Source organism: Lygodium microphyllum, chromosome 17 (assembly GCF_053477565.2).
Source record: "Lygodium microphyllum isolate KBCC chromosome 17, Lygodium_microphyllum_v1.1.10, whole genome shotgun sequence".
Lineage (NCBI taxonomy): Eukaryota > Viridiplantae > Streptophyta > Polypodiopsida > Schizaeales > Lygodiaceae > Lygodium > Lygodium microphyllum.
The window spans coordinates 72,001,114-72,023,723 of NC_141151.1; the positions used below are offsets into that span (position 1 = coordinate 72,001,114).

General features: G+C 40.7%; 1 protein-coding gene across 2 annotated transcripts in view; it reads right to left on the reverse strand.

The window, feature by feature from the left end:
* LOC148022030 (RNA helicase family protein) overlaps window positions 1-22,610 on the reverse strand; it is a 74,091-nt gene that overhangs the window by 24,406 nt on the left and 27,075 nt on the right. Inside the window, exons 6-9 of one of the 2 annotated variants that reach the window (XM_087697633.1) lie at window positions 13,395-13,440; window positions 13,237-13,295; window positions 12,991-13,151; window positions 12,490-12,675 (exon numbers count right to left, since the gene is read on the reverse strand). In XM_087697633.1, the coding sequence (XP_087553759.1) occupies window positions 12,490-12,675; window positions 12,991-13,151; window positions 13,237-13,295; window positions 13,395-13,440 (452 nt within the window). Of the gene's footprint in view, window positions 1-12,489; window positions 12,676-12,990; window positions 13,152-13,236; window positions 13,441-22,610 lie in introns of both variants that reach the window. The other variant, XM_087697632.1, reaches the window with a different exon arrangement.

A 22,610-nucleotide genomic window follows, 5' to 3' on the forward strand; every position in this document is an offset into this window, starting at 1 on the left:
AGAGCGTTTGGTTACAAGGCATTTGTGCACATACACAAAGAACAATGCAGCAAATTAGCGCCAAAGTCTTGTAAATGGGGTATAAGTGGATCCCAAAAAAAGGAAAATTGTATACAGCAATGATGTAATCTTTCGAGAAGATTGCATGCAAAAATAGCCCAAAAAGATAGAAAAAGTCAAAAGGGTTGTGTTCTAAGAAGAAATACCTATAGGACAGCAAAGAGTGTCTGTTGTACAGCAACAAATACTTGCTGTAAATGACCCTAAAAATGCAAGAAATGATACTGAAATTAATCGGCAAGAAGTTGCCCATGATATACCATAGTTTCAGTAAAAAAATGTGCCATTGGAACAACCGGAACAGGCCATACAGCATACCGAACCTTTGGAACAGCAAGCTATTAATGCAAAAAAATTGATCCTTGGGATTTGTAGGTCAACCAGAAATACCAAACAGCCAGATAGGTTTGTTCCTAGTGCGAATTATGTTGTTGATTATGTCATATTGACAAATTGTGGTAAACCGCCATGCTTCAAGGAAGCAATGGACAGAAAGGACGGCAAGAAATGGCATAAAGCTATGCTATCAAAGATGGAATCTCTAAAGAAAAATGGTACTTGGAATTTGATGCATTTGCCAAAGGGGCAAAAAATCCTACCATGCAAATGGGTTTACAAATGAAGGTCGCCTCTAGTTTCTCGCCAAAGTACAAAGCACGACTAGTTGCCAAAGAGTACAAGTAGAAACGCAAACAAAAAGAGAACCATGGAATCGGATCTGCTCTGGTCTCCCTTCGCCTCCTTTCACAAACATGGGATTAACTTTGATGAGATCTTTTCTCCAGTAGTCAAAATGACTACTTTACGAACCATATTTGGCTTAGTTGCATGTGAGGATATGAAACTCATATAGATGGATGTAAAGACTGCTTTCTTACATGGTGATTTGCATGAGGACATATATATCAACAGCCAGAAGGTTTTGTGGCTAAGGGACAAGAAAAGATGGTATGTAAACTCAACAAAAGCTTGTATGGGCTGAAACATGCACCACATGAATGGTATTATAAGTTTGATACATTCATACAATCTCAAGGTTTTAAAAGAAGTCAAGTGGATCACTACTTGTATACCAAGAAGGCAGCAGATGGCAATCTTATTATACTAATTTTGTATGTGGATGACATGCTAATTGGTGGTAGGGATGTTCATGCGTTAGACATATTGAAGCAAAACCTACATAGTAGCTTTGATATGAAGGATATTGGTGAAGTAAATCGTATTATTGGCATGTGTATACTTAGGATAGATTGAAAGGTCTTATTTATCTGTCACAGCAGGAGTATATATCCAAGATTTTGCAGTGTTTCAATATAGAGGGGGAGAAAGCAATTGGTGTACCATTACCTCCATATGTAAAACTCAGTGCAAAGGACAAGTCTGCATCACATGACAAAAAGGCTGAAATGGCCAACATCCCATATGCTTTAGCCGTGGGTAGCTTAATGTATGCTATGGTTGCTACATGTCGTGACATAGTATTTGTAGTGGGAGGTGTTAGCAAATACATGGCACATCCCAGTAGAAAGCATTGCGAAGCAATGAAAGTGTCATGAGATATCTTAAGGGCACAAAGGATGTGTGCAGCTACTTTGGAAAGCAGAAAGCATCTGTCGTTGGCTTTACAGAGGCAAACTATGTTGGTCATGCTAACTGCACGAAGTCTACTTCAAGGTATGTATTCACCTTTATAGAGGGAGCAATTTCTTGGATCTCCAAGCTACAGAAGCGTGTTACATTTCTACTACAAAGATAGAGTATGCGGCTGCCCCCTCTAACTTCGATAATGCAGCCTACTCGTGCTTCCTCTGCTCATCCCAAACCTATTTACAATCTGCACCAAAAGGCTAAAAACGTAACCTTTTCTCCTTTTCAAACAGCAAAAACTTGCAAAAAAGAGTCATTTCACTCTTTTCCCATGCTTCACATGTTCATCTCAGCCTTGTGTCGATGTGTAGCCCCCGTACTCGCCCTCAGCCTGAGATGAACATGCTTTACATGTTCATCTCAGTCTTGTGTCGATGTGTAGCCCTCGTACTCGCCCTCAAACATTGAAAACACAAACTTTTGTCGCATTGAAATCTCCCCTTCAGGTCTGCCCACGATCAATCAGCCCTTCAACCCTACTCCGATACCATGTCAAAGTGCAACAAATGCAAAAGCATATGACCGGTCTGAAAGAAAATGAACATGGAGAGAGAGAGAGCGAGAGAGTAGAATGCAAAAATCTGCAATAAATGAATGTTGAAATGAAGAAAAAAGATATGTACAACAGGATAATCGAGTGTATCTCCACCTGACAATCTCTCTCCACTTGAAAACAACAAGTGAAAATGAACAAGGAGGGGTTGAGAATAAATAGCCCAAAATAATGCGTTAAAAAATAACACGTCGGCCAGCAAAAACGGGCCAACCAGCCTAAAAACCGATCGACTGTGCCATAAATGTAATGAAAATGCTATGCCTGAGGTCTACCAATACTGCTTGCCCTGCCCGGTGTAGCCATACTGCCCAAACTACTGCATAAACATTAGATGATTGTTGAAAATTGTTTGACCTAGACAAGAAAATGTGTAATTGTGCTCGAGAGTACTAACTGTACAACTATACACTAGTGTCCATCTAGGGGATGGCTGAATCTCTAACACAAATATGGGATTGAATGGATCTAGAAAAGGTCAAGGCTATTGTAGAATGGCTAAAATTGGCCACAAAAGTAGTGGCACTCTCGTGGACCAAACTAGAGAATGAAGCCTTCTGAAGCTCTGAAATTCTATATCACCAAAGGACCTATTTTTATTATACCTAATTCGTCAAAACCTTTCTTTGTGGAATGTGATGCTTCAAAAGATTGCATTGGTGCAACCTTAAACCAAGAAGGGCATGCAATTGCTTATGCAAGTAGAAGGTTGCAAAATGCAAAAAAGATGCTACTACCTATGAAAAGGAGTTGATGGCCATCATTCAAGCTTTAAAAGATTGGAGGCACTATCTCTTAGGCAGAGAATTTCTAATCAAGATGGACCATGGCAATCTAAGACATTTTCTCGACCAACCAAAGATTTCTGAGATGCATATTTAATGGGCCAATCATTCAACTCAATTTAACTTTCATATATATATTGTATATTCCCAGGAAGCAAAACAAGGAAACTAATGCCTTGTCAAGAAGACCTCAAATTCGTACAGTCTCCATGATTCATCATACATATTTCACTAGTATGAGGGGCATATATGCCTCTAATGAAGACCTTAAAATCGTTTGAGAGAGTTTACAGCTTAGTAAAAAGGTAAACTCTTATGTTATTAAGGATAGATCTTTTTAATGGATAATAAGTTATGCATTACAAAAGTTTTCCAACCTAAAGTAATGAAAGAATGTCATTCTGCACTCTCATACCTCATCATGGTATTTTGGCCACAACTAAGGTCCTTAAAATGTATTTCTTTTGGCTAAGCCTTCGAAGAGACATTCACTACTTTGTTAAGGAATGTCTTGTGTGCTAAAAGATAAATTTTGATCACCAAAAGCTTACACGGCTTTTGCAACCATTACCAATTCCAAGCCAACCTTGGGAAAGCATAGTGATGGATTTTATTTTTTGGCTTGCAAAAATCAGCAAATCACAACGATGGCATACTGATAGGTTCAACAAGCCAGCTCCTTTTATTCCAACCAAGAAAACTATCAAGTCTCAACATATAGGCTAGAGTATTTATTCAACAAATCTTCAAGTATCATGGGTTACCACCATCCATTGTGGGTGATAGAGATCCACAAGGCACTAGTCTCTTTTGGTAAGATCTTTTTGAAACTTTGGATACATAGTTTACTTTTTCTTCCTCTCATCATTCTCAAACAAATATCAAAGTGAAATAGCCAATCTCATAATATTAGATTGCTGAAGTGCTATTGCCATGACGCCAACCAACAATGGAAAAGTATTTACCTTTAGTAGAGTATGCCTATAAGAACACACTCTTACTTTCTATTCTCAAAATAAAGGAGGAGATATATCAGAGTGAAGCAATGCAAAAGAGAATGACCATGACAAAGAGTGAACAAAGAGAGAAGAGAGAGAGAGAAAGAGACAGTGAAACGCAGAAAATCTGCAGTGAAGAATGCTATATAAGGATGCAGAATTATACACAGGTGCAAAGAAAATATCTGCGTATGTCTCCACCTCGAGGACCTCAATCTCTATCAGCCCCAAGTACAATTCCATCACCAACAGGCTGAAATCTGTCAAATACAAGTGTCCAAGACTATTGGAAACTAAGCCTTATAAAGGCTGAAAAGAATGCCTCAAAATAACCCGAAATATTCAGGTCGGCTGCATTAAATGCAGCCGACTGCAATCGTGGACTGTAGTCGGACAGTCCGATTGCTGCCACGTGGCACTGCTAACATGGTACAAGGAATGACTCTCAACACCCCCTCATATCCTGGACACGGCAACAGATGGAGGGATCTGGCGTGTCGGTGAAGTAAAGCCTATGGAAGTGCCTTCATGAACAAATCTGCAAGATTGTCTTCACTGGAACACGGGTGGGTAAAAAGGAAAATTGGACAGTTCGAAGGGACGAACAGGTTTGTAAAGTCAGATTGGAAGTCCGCTGAACGTAGGGTACGTTCACGTAGAAACACAGCAAAATAAGGGAAAAAGAGAAATGGAGGAGGAACAGCCCCAAGGGAGGGTTGACAGGAGACGGGTGGGTGGGGAAGGGAACCCAGGAGTGTAACAAAAAGTCATGGCATACATGCATGATCCAAGTGAGGCATATGCAAGGCGGTATGCAATGTAGACGTGTAGGGATGCGTCCCCACACTTAAAACCTTAACGGATAGAATTGACCAAGCAATAGGGACCTAGGACCACGGGATTCTGTGCCAAGGCAATGCAACCCTCATTGTTGCACCGCGAAATAGTAGGACGAGTCTGGAGGCAGCCAAGCTCCTCCAACAACTGCCGAAGCCACACAATCTCACATGTGTTAGAAGACACAACCCAATACTCTACCTTGTTCGAAGATAGGGCTACCGTGGGCTGCTTCTTGCCACTCCAAAAGATAGCACCAGCACCCAAGGTAAAACAATAACCTGTAGTAGACCACCTTTGATCCACATCGCCAGCCCAATCTGAATCACTCCAACTTGCAAGAACAAGATCAGAAGCACTTGTACCAGCTGGATAGGAACTCCTGAGGTCAGAAGTTCCCCTCAGAAACCGAAGTATCCTCTGAGCAGCCTGCCAATGCACCTGCTGAGATGCACTCATGAACCTAGCCAAGAGACCAACAACAAAACATAGATCAACCCGTACGTTGAGGAGCCAAATCAATGATTCAATCAGCTAAGGTAGCGAGTAGCATCCGTCAAAGGAGAATCTACGTGTGAAGTGGTCTTATAGTTCCAATCCATAAGAGTAGAAATAGACTGACAATCCTCCATCTCAAAAGTCACCAAGAGCTCCTATACATATCTCTGCTGAGAGATGAAAATCCCCCTCTAAGACTGATAAATCTCGTAGCAAAAAAATATGGAGAAGTCCTAAATCCATCATCTCGAACTTCTGATGTAGGGTTGCCTTCATCTCTTCGACCTTCTCGGCATGATCACCTGTAGCAATCAAGTCATCAATATACAAAACAAACAACATATGACCACCTTCGAAAGTGTGCACATAAAGCTGCAGATCGGCCCTAGAGCGCCAATATCCCAACTTGGCCTGGAGAAACGAATCAATCTTCTCGTTCCAAGCGCGTGGAGCCCTGCTTCAGGACATACAAGGCCTTCTTCAACCTGCAAACCTGCCCATCTGAGGAAGCAAAGCCAAGAGGCTCCTCTACATAGATCTCCTCCTTCAAATCACCATTCAAGAAGGCCAACTTCATCCAACCGAAAAACAGGCCATCTCCTATGACCAACCGAGGCAAGAACAGCACGAATAATCGCCATGCGAGCAACGGGGGCAAAAGTATCATGGAAATCAACACCTACGCGCTGTGCAAAACCTTTAGCAACAAGGCGAGCCTTGTACTTGTCCAAAGAGCCATCACTATGGTACTTGGTCTTGAAGACCCATTTGACACCAATCACCTTCTTATGAGAGAGATGAGGCACAAGGTACCAAGTGCCATTCCGCTCAATAGCCTCCAACTCGGCTTCCATCGCCTTCTGCCAATGATCAAAGTGTAAAGCCTCCTTCACTGATGTAGGCTCTCTATCCTGCATAACACGGGACATCAAGCAATAGTTAGAGCAAACAAGCTCCATAGAATGTGTCTGGTGCCTTCGTGACCTCTGCGATCCATCTTGCGGTTCCTACTCCTTAGGGACCCCCTTGATCCTTGGATCTCGAAGCGTGTCACGAGCCCAACAAGAAGGCCGAATCTCACCTCGGCGCTCTCCATCTGCTGAAGTTTCTGGAAGGTCCACTGGCAATGGAGGACCAATCCGTGAATCCGGTGGCTAGTAGTAGGCTCCTCATCCGAAGAAGAATCCTCAAGAGACATAGGCTTGAGAGGACCAGTCGCTGGGGCCCAGCTATCACTGGGATCTCCAAGTACAAGGTAATCCTCATCCCCCTTTGGGGCTGGACCCTCCACGAACCGAACATCACGGCTCGTGTAGACATCCCGCTTAACAAGATCATACAATCAGTAGCCTTAAGATTGCGAGCTATAGCCCACAAACACCTATCTTTTGGAAGCTTCTTCAAATTTGTCGCGTTGTGTCTTTGGGATGTGAACATAAGCATCACACCCAAAAATCCTGAAATAAGAAACATCAGGCTTGAATCCAAAGTACGCCTTAAAAGGTGTCATACCAACAACAGGGGAAGTAGGAAAACGATTACGGATGTAAACTAAAGTAGCCACAGCCTCAGCCCTTAGACAGTGAGGTGTCTGACGATGCTCCATCATAGTACGAGCCATCTCAATCACACTGCAATTCTTCCGCTCCAAAATGTCATTCTCCTGAGGAGTATTTGTATTGGCAAACTCTTGGTATATGCCATGATCTGCACAAAACCAAGAAAACTCATTAGAAACAAATTCTCCACCCTTATCCAATCTAGGGTCTTCAGCTTCTGCCTCGATCGGTTCTCCTCAAAGTGCAATCAATCCTTGAAGTTGGAGAAAGCCTCCGACTTTAACTTCAAGAAATAGACCCATGTCATCCTGCTGTAATCATCTACAATGAGTATAAAATATAAACTCCCTCGAACGGATTTTGTCCTCATCGGTCCACAAAGATCGATGGAAACAAGTTCCAAGGGTACTGAAGACTGCCTCGAAGCCTTGCTGGGAACAACATCACAAGTCTGCTTCCCATGGATGCAGGATACACAAGGCTGCTGACTTACCACAATATCCGGCAAACCTTGAACAAACTGGTCCTTTGCACCATCCGAAGGTATTCATAATTGAGGTGACCGAACGGAGCATGCCAAAGCTCGGACTATGTTTGAGAGGTAAGAAGAAGAGAAGTCAAGGCAAGTAGAGTCCATTCTCCTCATAACCTAAAGACAAAACCGCTCTCAATCCTCGATCAAGAATTTGAAAAAAATCCACATCAAACTCAACCAAAAGGCCGAGGGCACAAATCTTGTGCACCGAGAGAAGATGATATCCCAAAGCCGGCACATAAAGTACCTCAAAAGCATGGACACCACCACGCCCATCTAGAATAAGACGCATGTTACTCCATCCCAAAATAGGAATAGATGAACTATCTTCAATAAGAATTTGTCCATGAGAAGGCCGCAAATGAGTTACACCTACTATAGAAGGAGTCATGTGCCGAGAGGCACCACTATCAACAATCCACTCCCGAGTAAATGGGACAATCAACGCAATATCAGAAGCCGGCATAGTCGAATCCTCAACCACCTTCAAATGGAGGAAAGCAACTGATGAGGGAGCAACCACCGCTCCGGAATCCTTTGAAGATTTCTCCTTCGTCTCCTTCTCCTTGTCTGGGCAATCCTTCTTCCAATGACTTGTCTTGCCACAAATGTGGCAAGTAAACTCTTTGTCCTTCTTAGATTTGTATTCCTTCTTCTTTTGGTCCTTCCTCTTCTTCTGAGAGGATTGACCAACCAAAGCTTCAAACTTCGAAGCATTGGTTCCTTTCAGTTGCTCCCCTTGGTCCAAGACCATAGCAACCAACTCTTCCCACCGAAGAGTCTCAGACCACCCTGAAGTAATCAAGGCGGAATAAAAACCACTGAAGCGAGGCGGTAACTGTGAGAGAAGAGTTATCGCCATGTCTTCAGAAGTGATCACCTTCCCTATGTTTTAAACCTGCATCTAAAGCTGCCTTAGCTTGTTGATATGCTCTCGCATAGATGATGACTTATTGACACTCATAGTCCTTATTTGCACTTCCAAAGACACACGCTTCATGACGGTCATCCGATTATACATCTAATCCAACTCCAGCCATATCTCCCTAGCCAGTGTCAAATGCTCTATCTGAGAGATAACAATTGTAGTATATGAGAGAAATAAAAACGAGTAAATGCGTGCATTGAGTTTATCCCAATGTCCTTAAGCCTTTGCCAACTCCACCTTCTCACTGGAAGAGAGACTCGGCTCATCTCACGAAGAAGAACGGTTGATAGCCTCTGTAACAAGCTCCGCCAAATCATAGGACTCCAATATGGCAAGCATCATGACCCGCCAAATGTGGTAGTTCTCACCATTGAGCTTTTGATCTGAAGCAAGAGCTAGTAGAACGGACACCTTCCAATCCATGATTGCCTGAAACTCTGTCTCAGCCTCAAAAGACATCTCCACCTACAATGCTTGCACAAAACACAAAAAGCAGTCCCCTCTCACTGTGAAAATACAACCTGCTAGGATTGAGATTCACTCGTCCCGTTCCTTCTTCACCCGTCGGAGGCGATGAAGAGATAAAATCTGCACTTGAAGGCCAAAAACGCAGCCTTCTTTCTTCTCTAACAGCAAAAAAACAACATCAACTTCGGCAAATCTTCTCTTTTCTCGCACACCCAAACTCGCCTCAGCCTTGTTCTAATACGCAGCCCACCTGCTCGCACTGGAACACTGAAAACGTAGCCTTGTGTCGCACTGAAAACTCCTCTTCAAATAGGTCCACCCTAGGTTAGTCCTTCAATGCTTTGATACCATGTCAAAGTGAAGCAATGTGGAAGTGAATGACCATGACAAAGAGTGAACAGAGAGAGAAGAGACAGAGAGAAAGAGACAGTGAAACGCAGAAAATCTACAGTGAAGAATGTTGTATAAGGATGAAGAATTATACATGAGTGCAGAGAAAATATCTGCGTACGTCTCCACCTCGAGTACCTCGATCTCCGTCAACCCCGAGTGCAATCTCCGTTACCAACAAGCTGAAATCTGTCATATACAAGTGTCCAAGACTGCTGGAAACTCAGCCTTATAAAGGCTGAAAAGAATGACTCAAAATAACCCGAAATAATCAGGTCGGCCATCGGGACTGCAGTCCGATTGCTGCCACGCGGCAGCAACTGGCAGACGGACATGGCAGACTGTCACGTGGCACTACTGACGTGGCACAAGAAATGACTCTCAACAGATATTTCATACCGATGAGTCCGTACGTGATATGGATACAGCTTTTGCTCAAGTGAGATGATAAGATTCCAAGAAAAACAAAAGAGAAGTAGCAAATGAGCATAGAAGACACTTTGATTTATGAGAAGAAAACTAGGTGTGGCTGAAATTTGACAAAGCTCGTCTAAGAAGCTCTAGCAAGCCTTCATCCCAAGTCATTAATCTCTTAGCAAGAAATTATGAGCCACTAAAAAGATTGATGAAGTTTGTTACACGTTGCAATTCCCAAAGCATAGAAATTTCACTATACTTTTTATATCCATCTTCTAAAGCCTTCTCAAGGGCCCCCACTACTAGAATCTTTAATAAAGGATTCATATGAAATAGATAAACAAGAGATACTTTATCGAGAGCAAATAGTTTTTCATTTGAGCACGAAACGAAAAAGAAACATTTCCAAAAAGTTTCTTTTAAAATTTAAAAATTACTCTCAATTAGATTCTAAATGGATACCAAAAGAGTATTTGAAAAACCATCCATACATACTTAAAAACTTATAAAGAAGCTATAGAACCAAAAGTACTTCTAGCGACATCTTGAGAACAAGATGGATTTCAAAAGAAAGGAAGATAACCAACTTGTTATAAATTAACTCTTACCAAGATGTATTGGCTCAATGATTCAAATTAATTTAATGGTCATATATCTTGAAATGAGTATTGTAAAAACTCAATTAAATGTTTATCTTTTCATACAAGGGTAGCCAATGGCTAAGATACCCTATAATTATATTTGGGTCACATTGAGAGATGCCCAAGACTTAAAAGTTTGGTCAGATGGTCGGATTGACCAGAAAGCCCAAATAGCTAAGACTTTTTCACTTGGATGGTCACATTGACTAGAAGCAAAACAAGATACTCTTGATCAAAGAAATAAACCATGAATCAATAAGCCTATACAATTAAGCTCTCCTAAATCGAAATTTGGTCTCCTAAAATTTAGAAGATTGCTATTTTTGAAAGTTATTCAAATAAAAATTCTACTCGCGTCAAAGGCTCTGGAATTCTGCAAAGAACCATTTTATCTCGAATAACTATCTTAAATTCTGAACCATTTGAGAGATTTTTTAGAATAAAAGGTTTAGAAACTTCTTTCTCTAAAAAATTGGCATGTTGCATCTAGAATAGGACATGTATCATTCTAAAAGAGACAAGTGTCCCTACACTTGTCATTTTGCTTAATACTTGTCATTTTCAACAAATACTTGTCATTACTTTCCTTTTTTGACACACCTATATATTGGAGGTCTCTCTGATCATTTCCAACAAGATCTAACGTTGAAATTTAGCCACATACTTTGCTACCACTCATCCAAGAAGCACTTTCTACTTAGCCTAATCAAGTATAAGTATTTAAAAAGGAAAAATCAGCTTGCTACCTAAGGTATACAAAAATTAGGATTTCAAGATCCTAATTTTTACAATTGCAACAAATCAGCCCATTGTATATGGTTCAAGCACTTGGTGCCCATGGTTTGCTTCAATAAAATCCTATAAAGGGGAAAGGGCTAGTTTTTTTAACCTTCATGGTGGTAAATTGTTTAAGTTGGATAGTTCAAAGTATTGTCATTCACATTCCTCTAGTGCTTACAATACTCCAAAAAGCTAAGTTGAATAGAGCTGCATGCCAACCAAGGGTGCTACGATATCAAACACTGAGATTGCACCAAAGAGAGATTATGGATATCTGCCAGCAATACAAGCAACAACCAATAGAGCTGAGAGACTGATCCAAATGCTATCCGTACACCTCCTCATTAGGGATGTCTGATATATTACACCCATCAATCTTAATTGGATGGAGTTAGATAGGATTGCCCCACATGGTTGTATCCTTAACAGATATAATAGTCCATCATTTAATCACATAGTTAATCATTTAGTGCTCCATCCACCCACCCCTTATATCCCTACATTACCATTGTACCGTACATCACTTTGCACTTTGCTTTACACCGTTCGCATCAATACACTCTCTCTCTCTCTCTCTCTCTCTCTCTCTCTCTCTCTGTGTGGATTAACAAGTCAAACCAGTATGTCAGTATGTTAAGTTTCTTCTTACTCTTTAGATGTTGACATTTTTCTTTCCATGGAATAATTATTCGATTTGATGGCCTCAGTTTAGTGAATGGAGCACTAAGGATGAAAACATTTATTTTGAGATATTTAGAACACATTAAAGAAGAGGGAGGAATATGTGAGTCTTACGACTCCTACCATTTTTCTCCCTTCTGAGGTGAACACTATAGGTTGAATCAGCATTTAGGTTAGTAAAGTAACTTCTCATGTTCTTTACAAACTGGTAAAAAATAATTTTCCTAAAAGTCAAGTGGAGCCCTACACTGTCAAACCTTTCTCATGTTAACAGCACTTGGGTTTTTAAGTTCTCTCATTTCTTTATAAGCTAATAAAAAATATGTTCCTAGAGAAGGATTGTACAATCTAATTAAATAGAGCATTATGTTAAATAGGAAAGACCTTTATTTCCAATTATCAGGACAGAAAAAAGAGATGGTGCACTACGGTCAAGAGACAAGACCATCAGGAAATAAGTCTTGACCCGCACCATAACAGTTTTCTCTATAAAACAAACCCAAGTACATCAGCATGCCCAAAGTCAGGTTCTTGTCTTTTCCTTCCTCACACTCTCATAAAGTTTTTAAGATTATATGAATGTGTCACTTAGATAGATAAGTGGACAAAGTGCTTTATGATCATTGGATGAACAGCTCTATGATCATACACAGGTCCTTTATTTCAAACTTCCAAACATGGAAAAAGAGAGGAATAAATCTTGTGATCTTACCTAGGTGGTTTATCCATAAAATCAAACCCAAGTACATCATCAATGCCCAGAGCCTTCAGCTGCAATACAACACTAGCAAGGTTGCAACGCTTAATTTCAGGAATAGTGGAGTCATCAAGTTTCTCAAAGGCATCCTCTGTGTATAAACGGAAGCACTTTCCAGATCTTTCACGCCCTGCACGACCACTGTTAAAAAAATTAACAATGAATAAAATAAAGCAGCTAGTAACAAAGGAAAGGGGTTTGTCAGGTCTTAACACTTGCTTCCAGAAGACAAGCAGCAGGACCTCAGGAGTACATACAGGAGGATTAGTACGTTTCACCATCAAAAGCAAGGTATAGAAGAATGCGACTCTAAAATAAGCTTAGATAATAGTTTGAAGCAAACTCTTTGAAAGCTTTCAAGTATTTCAGCTGCGTAATGAAAATAGCAAAAGGACAAGTTTCTCCAGTATGAGCACAAGGCTTAAATTCAACCGGTTTCCAGAGAAGCCTACACACCTCCGTTGTAATGCCTGAGCCTTTGAAATGGGGACAACAGACAGTGATTCAACCCCTATTTTGGGGTTGTAAGTACGTGCTTTGACCAGACCAGGATCAATAACGTAACGTACTCCAGGAATAGTCACAGATGTTTCTGCAATGTTGGTGGCCAAGATGACCTGAAATCACGTGTACACGAAAACAACCCTATTCAGAACTAAACTAGTAAGGCAATTCTTACACTGACCAATAAGACTACTTAACCTTGCGATAGCCAGACTTGGCAGGCTTGAAAACTTGCATCTGTTGCTCACACGGCAAAGCTGCATAAATAGGTGCAACTGAAATTTTAGTTGAACCTTCAGGTAACTGAGTTGCACGTTCAAGTAGAAGCCGCTCAACAGATTCAATCTCTTCTTGACCTGTCAAAAACACAAGGATGTCGCCTGGCTCTTCATCTAGATGCACCTGCAAAGCAAGACAGAACCAGCAGTTCTACTGAAATATAAATCATCAAAACCAATAAAACAGACATCTGTGGAGTGGGATGCTTTTTTTATTTACATGGGAAACCTGAGAAGCAATTCCCCACCAGAAACTACTAAGTTAAAAATTACAAAACCCTGCCCATAACAAGTTTATAGTCTACGTTCTTCAGCTCTTGAACAACCCCAAAATAGAATTTTTTATAAATTATCAAGAGAAAACTCCAAAGTTTTAAGTGGGACAACTGGCTCAAAAAAAGTTTATGAAAAGGGATCAAGGGCAGGACCATTCTTGCATCCCTCTTCTCCACATCTTCACAAATTGCCATCATCGCCATCTTCTGCCTCCATACTTAATCAGCGTTTTCTCTACTGGTCCATTGCCATCATCTTCTCCCCCTAGAGTCTGGCTACTGACTGCCACTGCTGGTGGTCATCGCTGCAGCTTGTCCACACCAGTTTGCTGCTGCATTTCACATCAGGAGCTGCTGCCCTTCTCCCTATATACCTGTGTTTGGCAGCTAGCTGCTCAGTGCTCAACCACCAGATGACACCTCCTTGCTGCCAGGGGACCTACCAGACAGCTGCATTTGCAGTCTCTAGTTGCTACACCTTTCGCGCCAACATCATCCACTGCACTTTCCTTGCACAACTCATCAATCAGAATGCTCCTGAATTTTGCAATCTGATTCCTCAGCCTTGACAACATCTGACCCACTCTAAGATTGTTGCATTCAGCAGTCTCTACTGCCCTTGTCGCTACCTGCACTACCTACATTACATTCAGCATTGAGCTTTGATGGTCAGCCGCATTCAACATTGATCAAAGTATGACACTCTCCTTGTCACAGGAACATGAAATTTTAATGCTGTGCTTGGCATTTGGCTTAGGCATTAATGAAATGTGCACGTAATATGAAAGTCAATTACATCACAATGATAGGCCAAGGACCCCGTGATGTTAATGGGTGTCAAGGAAAAAGTTGTAATAAGTTATACCGGTTAAGTCGTTCTCTAAGGAGTATGAAGACAATGGAAATAATGCAATGCCCTATCATGGATTGAGCTTTCAACATGGGCAGCATGCTGAGTATGCTGGTTTTCGACATGAAGTTGGAACTTCAGTCTTCAATGCCTCACAATGCTGAAAATCAGCAAGAAGAAGAGAATTTGAATGCACAATTCAAGGCTCAATTGATGGCAGCAGTGGGTACTTTATCTCAGCTCACCGACTGGCAACATGTCACCAAAGACGCATGATTTATTGAATTCTTGTGGTTCCCCAAGGACAACAAGGACAAAAGGGGGAAGAACCTAAAGAAGCTTCAAGAACATGTATCATAGAAGGTGCATGTGGTACAACCTCAAAATGCAAACAATGCATCAAATGAACAGATATAACTGTGCGCTTTTGGGACAATGACAGCAAATGCATGGGAATCTTGGTACACTATGCCTTTTGGACAGCAAGGTATTCCTCAAAACATGGGACATCCGGGGTACTTTGGAGGTGAATCCATGTTTCGTGCTATGGTTGGGGATGAAATTGTTGATATTGGCATGCATGGAACAAATGTATTCGGTGCACAGCCAAGAATGCATGGAATGAATGGGCACATCCTTCCCTAAGATGTTTTGATCAGCTTGTTATCCCATACCCTAGTATGGCCAGTGAAATGCAAAATTCCATATATACTATATAGTCACAGTAGTATCATTCCCAGTATGCAAATGGGAATGTTTAGCAATGCATCTCGTACTCCTAGAATGTTTGATACATGTGGGGTTGGGGCTAGTCCAAAAAATGCAATGTTCAATACTAGTTAGGTTGGTAGTGCAATGAATGCACCGTTTTACCAATCACATATTTATGACAATATGGCACCCAAGGACAAAGCAAAGGACTTAATGAAGGCCAAGGTTGTTAAGTTTAACACTTTTAGTGCCACTCAAGATAAGTTGAAAGCTTTGACTTTTATTCAACAATTTTATGCAACGTACTCAATGAAGGAGCAAGATTGTCAAGTTTAAAACTTTTAGTAGCACTCAAGATAAGTCGAAAGCCTTGACTTTTATTCAACAAGTTCATGCAACTTTCTCCGAGGGCAATTTCACTGAACCATCAAAGATGAGAAAGGTGCCGCTTTTCTCAAAAGTAATGCTTTGCAATGGACTTCTTTATTAATATAGAATAGAGCACCATCCACATGGGTCCAATTTAAGCAAGTATTTGCTTCACCTTGGTTCACAAGCACATTTGAAGTGAATGTTATGGCCCCTTGGCACAAGTTGAATGTTTCATAGTGTGCAAACTTGGAACAATACAGTAACAAGTTTTTGGAAAATTAATTGTCGATCACTTTCTTATTAGTCTATGCCTCTATCCAAGCAAATTCAGAAAGTATTGTTGTGGATTGCCAAAAGATATTCGTCATAACTATGACCACTTGTCTCACTTAATTGAGACCACATGGACAACATATGCATTTCTACATAGGAAGTCTTCTAGCTTCAAGAATGACAATGGGGAGTTGAACAACAAGGTACCAAAGGCTGAAAAGAGTAGTGCCAAGGATTCTTTTAATGTCAAAAAGAAGCCAAATAGCACGCTACACCTTGGATTAATGCAAATAAACACAAGGAATTGTTTTGCTATGCATAAATGCTATATATGCGAACAGGAAGGACACATTGCCAAGGACTATCCAAATAGATAGCAAATTGAAAATGTAAAAAATAGAGCTGATCATAAGAGTAAAAATCCCAAAAAATTTGCTGATTTTGTGACTTCGCACAATGGAAAGGACTTAGGAAAGTAGAGAAGAAGACTAAAAAAGATGCATTAGAATGAAGGAACAAAACTAACAGAAGACAATCAACCCCAGCACGCAACTCAGAGCATCAATGTGGATGCCAGATGAAGGTAGGAGGATGAGAAAAAAAGAGATGAAGGGCTAGCTAAGGTGGAGTGAAGGGAGCCAGCTATAAATAGCCAATCAATGATAAAATTCACCAACCAGCTAGCCAAGGACTTGTCAAAAATTATGACACGTGCCAAAATCCATCTACCCAAGTCAGCCTACCCGCAATCAATGTGTTTGCCCTACTACATGGCTAATGTGTCTACCCAAAACGCAGAGAATAGAATGTTAGAAATAAAATGCATAAGTGGGATCTCCACTTGAAGTGTCTAGGACAAAAGAAATGACAAACAAATACACTATCAAAGCTCCAAATATCCTTGCTTGACTCAAATTGAGGCTCAGACGTTTAAGTTGACCGTACATAACACACAACTAATAGACATTTTGTATGTAACATTTTGGTCTCATAGGCCAACTTGGCCTTTCGTAGATGTTAATATAACTTTCTTTCTTTCTTCTTTCTTAGATCCTAAATGTGATGGAAGATCAAAGAAGGAACGAATCCGAGGGTGGCAAGAGGAGTGCCACTACTAATGAAAGTCAGATGATGATGAACGCCACCCAAGGAGTAAAACCCCTTCTCCATGCAAAAACATGATCCAACGAGAGGCCACCATAGGCCAATGGAAGTGAAGAGGCCTCGAATGGATCGCTCCAAAGATGTCCAGTTTGGAATGGGGGAGCCAAACCACTAGCCCAACTATAAGACGATAGAGAGAAGCTGTCGAAGGTAGTCATAGCCTACCAAAAAAGAGCAGTAGGGACCAAGGGCCATGGGATGGGCATGCAAGCAGTATGGGATAGTAGCTTGACGATGAAGGTAAGTAGTCACCACATGAAGGAAAGGCCTAAAGAAACTTGTCACCATCTTGGGAATCCCCCTTGAAAACACAAAGGGACAAGTTGTAGCCAATAGATTGGTCTAGGCCCAAATCTGACACCAAGTACTACCTAAAATCTATCGAGCATAACCTATTACAACTTTTGCCTTGGCACCAGCTAATATCTCGGGATCTTGGGTCCCGCACTATAAAATAATTGACATGTACCTCAGATGTGCAAGTCACATTTGCACATTTGATTAACTTTTAGTCAAATGCTAAGTAAAGCAATAAAATTTCATGCCATCGTGGCAAACCATCCTCTTAAAAACCTTGCAATCATCCTCTCAATTGCATTGCAATGTGCTAGAGCAAAACATTCTACACTAGAATTTCCCAAAAGGCATCATAGTAAGATAACATTGGCCACTACCATTGAACCATGCTAATGTCAAACACTTGCTGAAAATTTCCAGCCAGCATACATAAAACATAAGAATCATAAGAAATCCAATATTGCTACAAGAAACCCATAGAATGCATTTCTCATAATCATATCAAAACTATTATGGCCAAACAACCATAACAAAGCATAAACTAGGCATAAACCATGGCTGAACTATCAATGGCATTCATAAACATGTTGTTGTCCATAAAACCACCTAAATACCACTGAAAATTGATGACCATCCACAAAAAACCAGCAACCGATAATCAATTTATGATAATCATAGACTCATACAGAGCTATAGTGAAAACCATACCCATTCTACATACCAACTACATTGACTAGTACCTGGAAGGGCCTATAGTATCTCATACTCAGTTTTGGATACAACCTCTCTCTACCTTTCATCTTTTTCAACCTTGCCTTTTCAAAACGCAACAACACATAATCGCTCTTTGCAAACTACAACGCACGTCTATGGTGATCAGCTACCTTCTTGTGCTTCTCTCGAGACCTCTAAAGAGCATACTTGACCTTTGCGTAAGCTACATCCATGTTTTCTACATACCTATCAACCTCAAAGATCTTGTCCTTTGTGTGCAAAATAGGGGGCACTATCTTGCCACCTTCCACAGCCTCAAATGAAGCTTTGATAGTGGAACTATGCATTGTATTATTATATGTAAACTCTACCAAGGGCAAATATTGCTCCCACTGTGAGTTATGCTTAGATACATAGCATCTCAAGAGATCAAGCATTGAAGATTTTACCTCTTCTAATTGACCATGTTTGCAAATGAAAAGAAAGGAATTTCAAGAAGATTCAAGAGGCCAGCCAGCCAATGTCAATTTGGGGCTAAATTTGTCTCGCAAGGAGCACAGTAAAGGCTAATTTCCCGAGCAAACCAAGGGGCAAATTGGTTTCAAGCTTGTTGGTCACTTTTGATAGTAAGAGGTACTTGGATTAGTGAAGGAAATCAAAGAATCTCAGTTGTACTCTATCCATTTGCAATAAAAGGTAAAGAGATACCACAAGGAGCACCAATTCTAGAGCCAACAGGCTATCCATTATCCAAGATTAAAGTGGTAAAGTGTGAATTTCAATTTATGTGAATTAATTACATACTGTAATTAGTGTTAAATCAAGTTAGTACCACCCTATCCAAGGAGGAAGGCTAGTTTCATCATCCAAGTGTCTTGATCACCATTGATCGACTCTGGCATGCCATGATACTTGAACTACTTAAACACATGTTGCAAAAATAAGCATGTCATATGATCAATACCATATTAAGCATTTGCATGACCAGCACTCATTCCTTAAGTCCCAAAGGCACCAGGGGGTATAAATGCATTACCATACATGCCACTTTGTGTCTGCCCCAAGCATAATGCCATTGTTGTCATACATGGGATTATGCATACTACCAACCATACCTAAATACATTGGACCGTGTACACCATGCATTGGTTGCTGCATACTATGAGGAGTTATACCACACATTCCCATATGCCGTCCCTGATCCACCACAACATGAAAATAATGTCACCACCAAAGTATCCTAGCTACCTCATCATTACATACATGCTTTGCTATCCAAAATCCAATGGATTGACACTACCAAGATGGCCTTACATTTGGGTATCCAATCCCAATGGTACATTTGCTTTTGCTCATCCCCAACCATGGGTGCATCTTTAGGCTACAATGGCTATCCTTTGAAAGCTTGCTGTCCAAGGCCTTTGAAGATGAAATATTCTTCTTGGCCTTGCTACCCTTTTTGGAAGAATTTAAACAATCTCGCAAACTGTGGATCTTTGGCCAATTGAACAAAGATATCAACTGCCACCTTCAACCAAGCCTTGAACTAGTCATCATATTCTTCATGGTCATTAGCATCTTGTGACCTTGAAGGACCCGCTTCTTGGTCAACAACCACATTTTCTCCTTTACGTCCATGCTATAAGCTTGTTCCAAGATTAGGCATTGCATTTTTCCCTTCATTATGTGCATTTTCAGAATGACGTGCATCTTCACCGCTTGATCCCATCTCATTATAAGAAGACCTAGTTGATGTAAATGCTCAGCTGCACACAATTTCAGCACTAGAGCAACACTTCTAACCTTCAAGCAGGTGCCTCAAGCCCACCAAGTCAAGGGAATTAATAGTATCCTAGCAACGGAACCATGAAACCAATCTTCCTCCTCTCTCACAATGGCAAGAATAGACTTTCACCAACCCCAAAGACATTTTTCTCACTTGCATGGGCAAGTTTTCCCAAGTGACACCCTTCTAATCCCATTTTTCAGCACTATCCAACTTATTAAATCTATTTTTAGAATACTAATTTTAAAATTTAATTTAATAATTATTCTAATGCTCAAAATTTTAATTTCAGCAGCCAATAATTTAATTGGCTATGCCAATTTGTCTCCCAAGTAACCTTGAGTAGTTATTGACCCTTACACATGCATTAATTAATCAATTAATGCCTAGCCTTTAATGTTACCACACTAACATTGGTTATCAATGATTTAGTCTAGGCCAAAATCCGATACCAAGTACCACCTAGTACCTATCAATGTGTTTTTATCTAGTCTAACAAATCTAATCTTTCTAATTTGCACAAGCCTTCTATTCTACCACATGGTAGGAGGGTGAGAATCTTGGCAATTGCATTGTCCTTTATCCTGACAAACAGAACCAAAATGTTGGGCTAAATGCACAACAATCAAGACATTGGATAGCCTTGTATTCTTTCAAAACTTGCAACTCACTTTGGTGATAATCTCTCACCTTGTCTCTCAATGATTTTCAAATTTTCTACATGGTAAGTAAAGGCAACACTGTGGTAGATGCTTTGTTAAGAACGTGGGCATATTCACTTTCCATAATCTCTATCCTACACAAAGATTCAATCCATCACATACAATAGTAGGATGTGAAACAAGGAAGAGTATGGGTTGTGTGCAATACAACTTGGTGAGTCTCGCATAACTTATTATAACTTTAGCCTTTGGCACCAACTGATATCTCTATTAGTCTGCCCTGTTTAGTCCTGTCAATTTGTCATCTCCTTGTTGTGAGCCCCTATCAAAGTTTGACGAAGACATTGGAGCTCTAATAGTTTAGTGTGCATTTCTATGCATTTCCTCTATTTTAGACACGTTTCTTGTGCATTTTCTCTGTCTGTCGGTTGGATTCCACCCCTTGACAATGTCTACTTGCTCCATGATTGCCTGGGGTATTTTGTCATTATTTCCCATTTTTTATGTGTAGTCGGATTGCATTTATTGCAGTCATATCATCTATTTTAGCAAGTCAGCTAGATTTAGAGGCCTTTTTAGCAGGTGGCCAGTTTTGGAGGAGTTAAGCTGTTTATAGCCACAGTGCACCTTGGCTGATCACTTTTTCTTTTGCAGATTCAGCACACTCCATCTCTCAGACACTCTCCAACATTGGTGTTGCCATCATCTCAGCCTGATTCGGTGCCCTCACTGACACCTTGGGCTGCATGCAAGGACTAATTAGTCCTCATTGTATTCAGCATTCATCTTCAATCAGTGCTATATTTCTTTCTTTATTTTTTGCTCTGTGTGTTTGTGTGTGTGTGTGTGTGTGTGTTTTCCTTCTTACATTGCACACTCACATGGTATCATCAAGTAAGTGAGCACAGAGTGCAGATTTCTTCATGACGCATATCCAGCTGCCAAATGCAGGCCCAACACCTTGCATTTACTACAAATGCAGCCATTTATGGATGATCTGGTGGAGGCGACCCTTCCTAGTGTTGAATCGTCAGCTAGTTGGTGCAGGCAGCAGCTTTTATTCCCCAAGCAACAGCATTTATTGCTGCCACATCAGCATTTGCAGCCGATTTTCCTCTTCTAGAGGCCATGGCACCTCTCTGGCTTGCAAGCGACAGTCTTTTCTTGTCCAGATGGCCCATCTACACCTCTTGTAGCTGATTGCCTTCTGACATTCCTACTATTTCCATCAAAACACGACATTTCTAAGTGATTGCAAATTTGGAAGATGTCTTTCTAATTTACACGCTTTGATAACTCAGAGGAGGAGCTTTTGTCTCACCACTCTTCTGAGTGGAGACGTGATTATAGGGAGTTTTGACGGGTGGAGTCGCCAAGAACCAATCCCTCTTCTGCTCATCTTTCAAAGGAAGCCCCATCTGAGTTGAAGGCTCCATTTGATGTGAAGATGCCTTCTTTGATACCCTCCATTAAGGTTCCTATTCTTCCTTCCTTAACCAAAGAAGATAAACTCCACGGTGCCAACTACTCATTGTGGTCTTGCAAGGTGGAGTGCATCCTTGACACCTTTGATCTTTGGGAGCTCATTTCTGAGTCTATTCCTTGCCCTCAAGAGGATCCAATTAATGGTACCTCGCTAGACGTTGTCGTGATGTTATGAGGATACACTGTGAAAAAGTATGGAATGCATCATCATCCGACTTCTTTATTGATCTAGATAGTCAATGTGATTTAAGCCATTAGTACTAGTGTGAGTTGCATGGATTATCCGAAAATAATAGATTTTTGGGTAATTTTAGCCTATATTTGATATTATTTATTGTAAAAATCCAAAAAAGTTAGAAAAGCTTCTAGATTAGGATGGCATGCAAAAAGCAAGTAGCTTTTTCAGCCAGTTAGGAGATTTTTCAAAAAAAAGACAGATTGACGAAATTGCATGTGTCGCAATCGCTGTAAATAGGCTGAAAATTGCAGATTGAACTGAAAGAAGGAGTGATCTGGGAGATCCGTGACCAGGTGTCCTAATGTTTTACCCCCCTTTCGGAGCCAATGGAGCCATCAGATTTGGGTTCCGAGCAGCAGAGAAGGAGCTGTATTTTTTATACACGTTTTGTTCTACGAAGAAGCTCCAGGAGATCTAATGCCTGGAGATTGCTTCTGAGTAGTGCGAAGATTTCAAGTTCTTTTAAT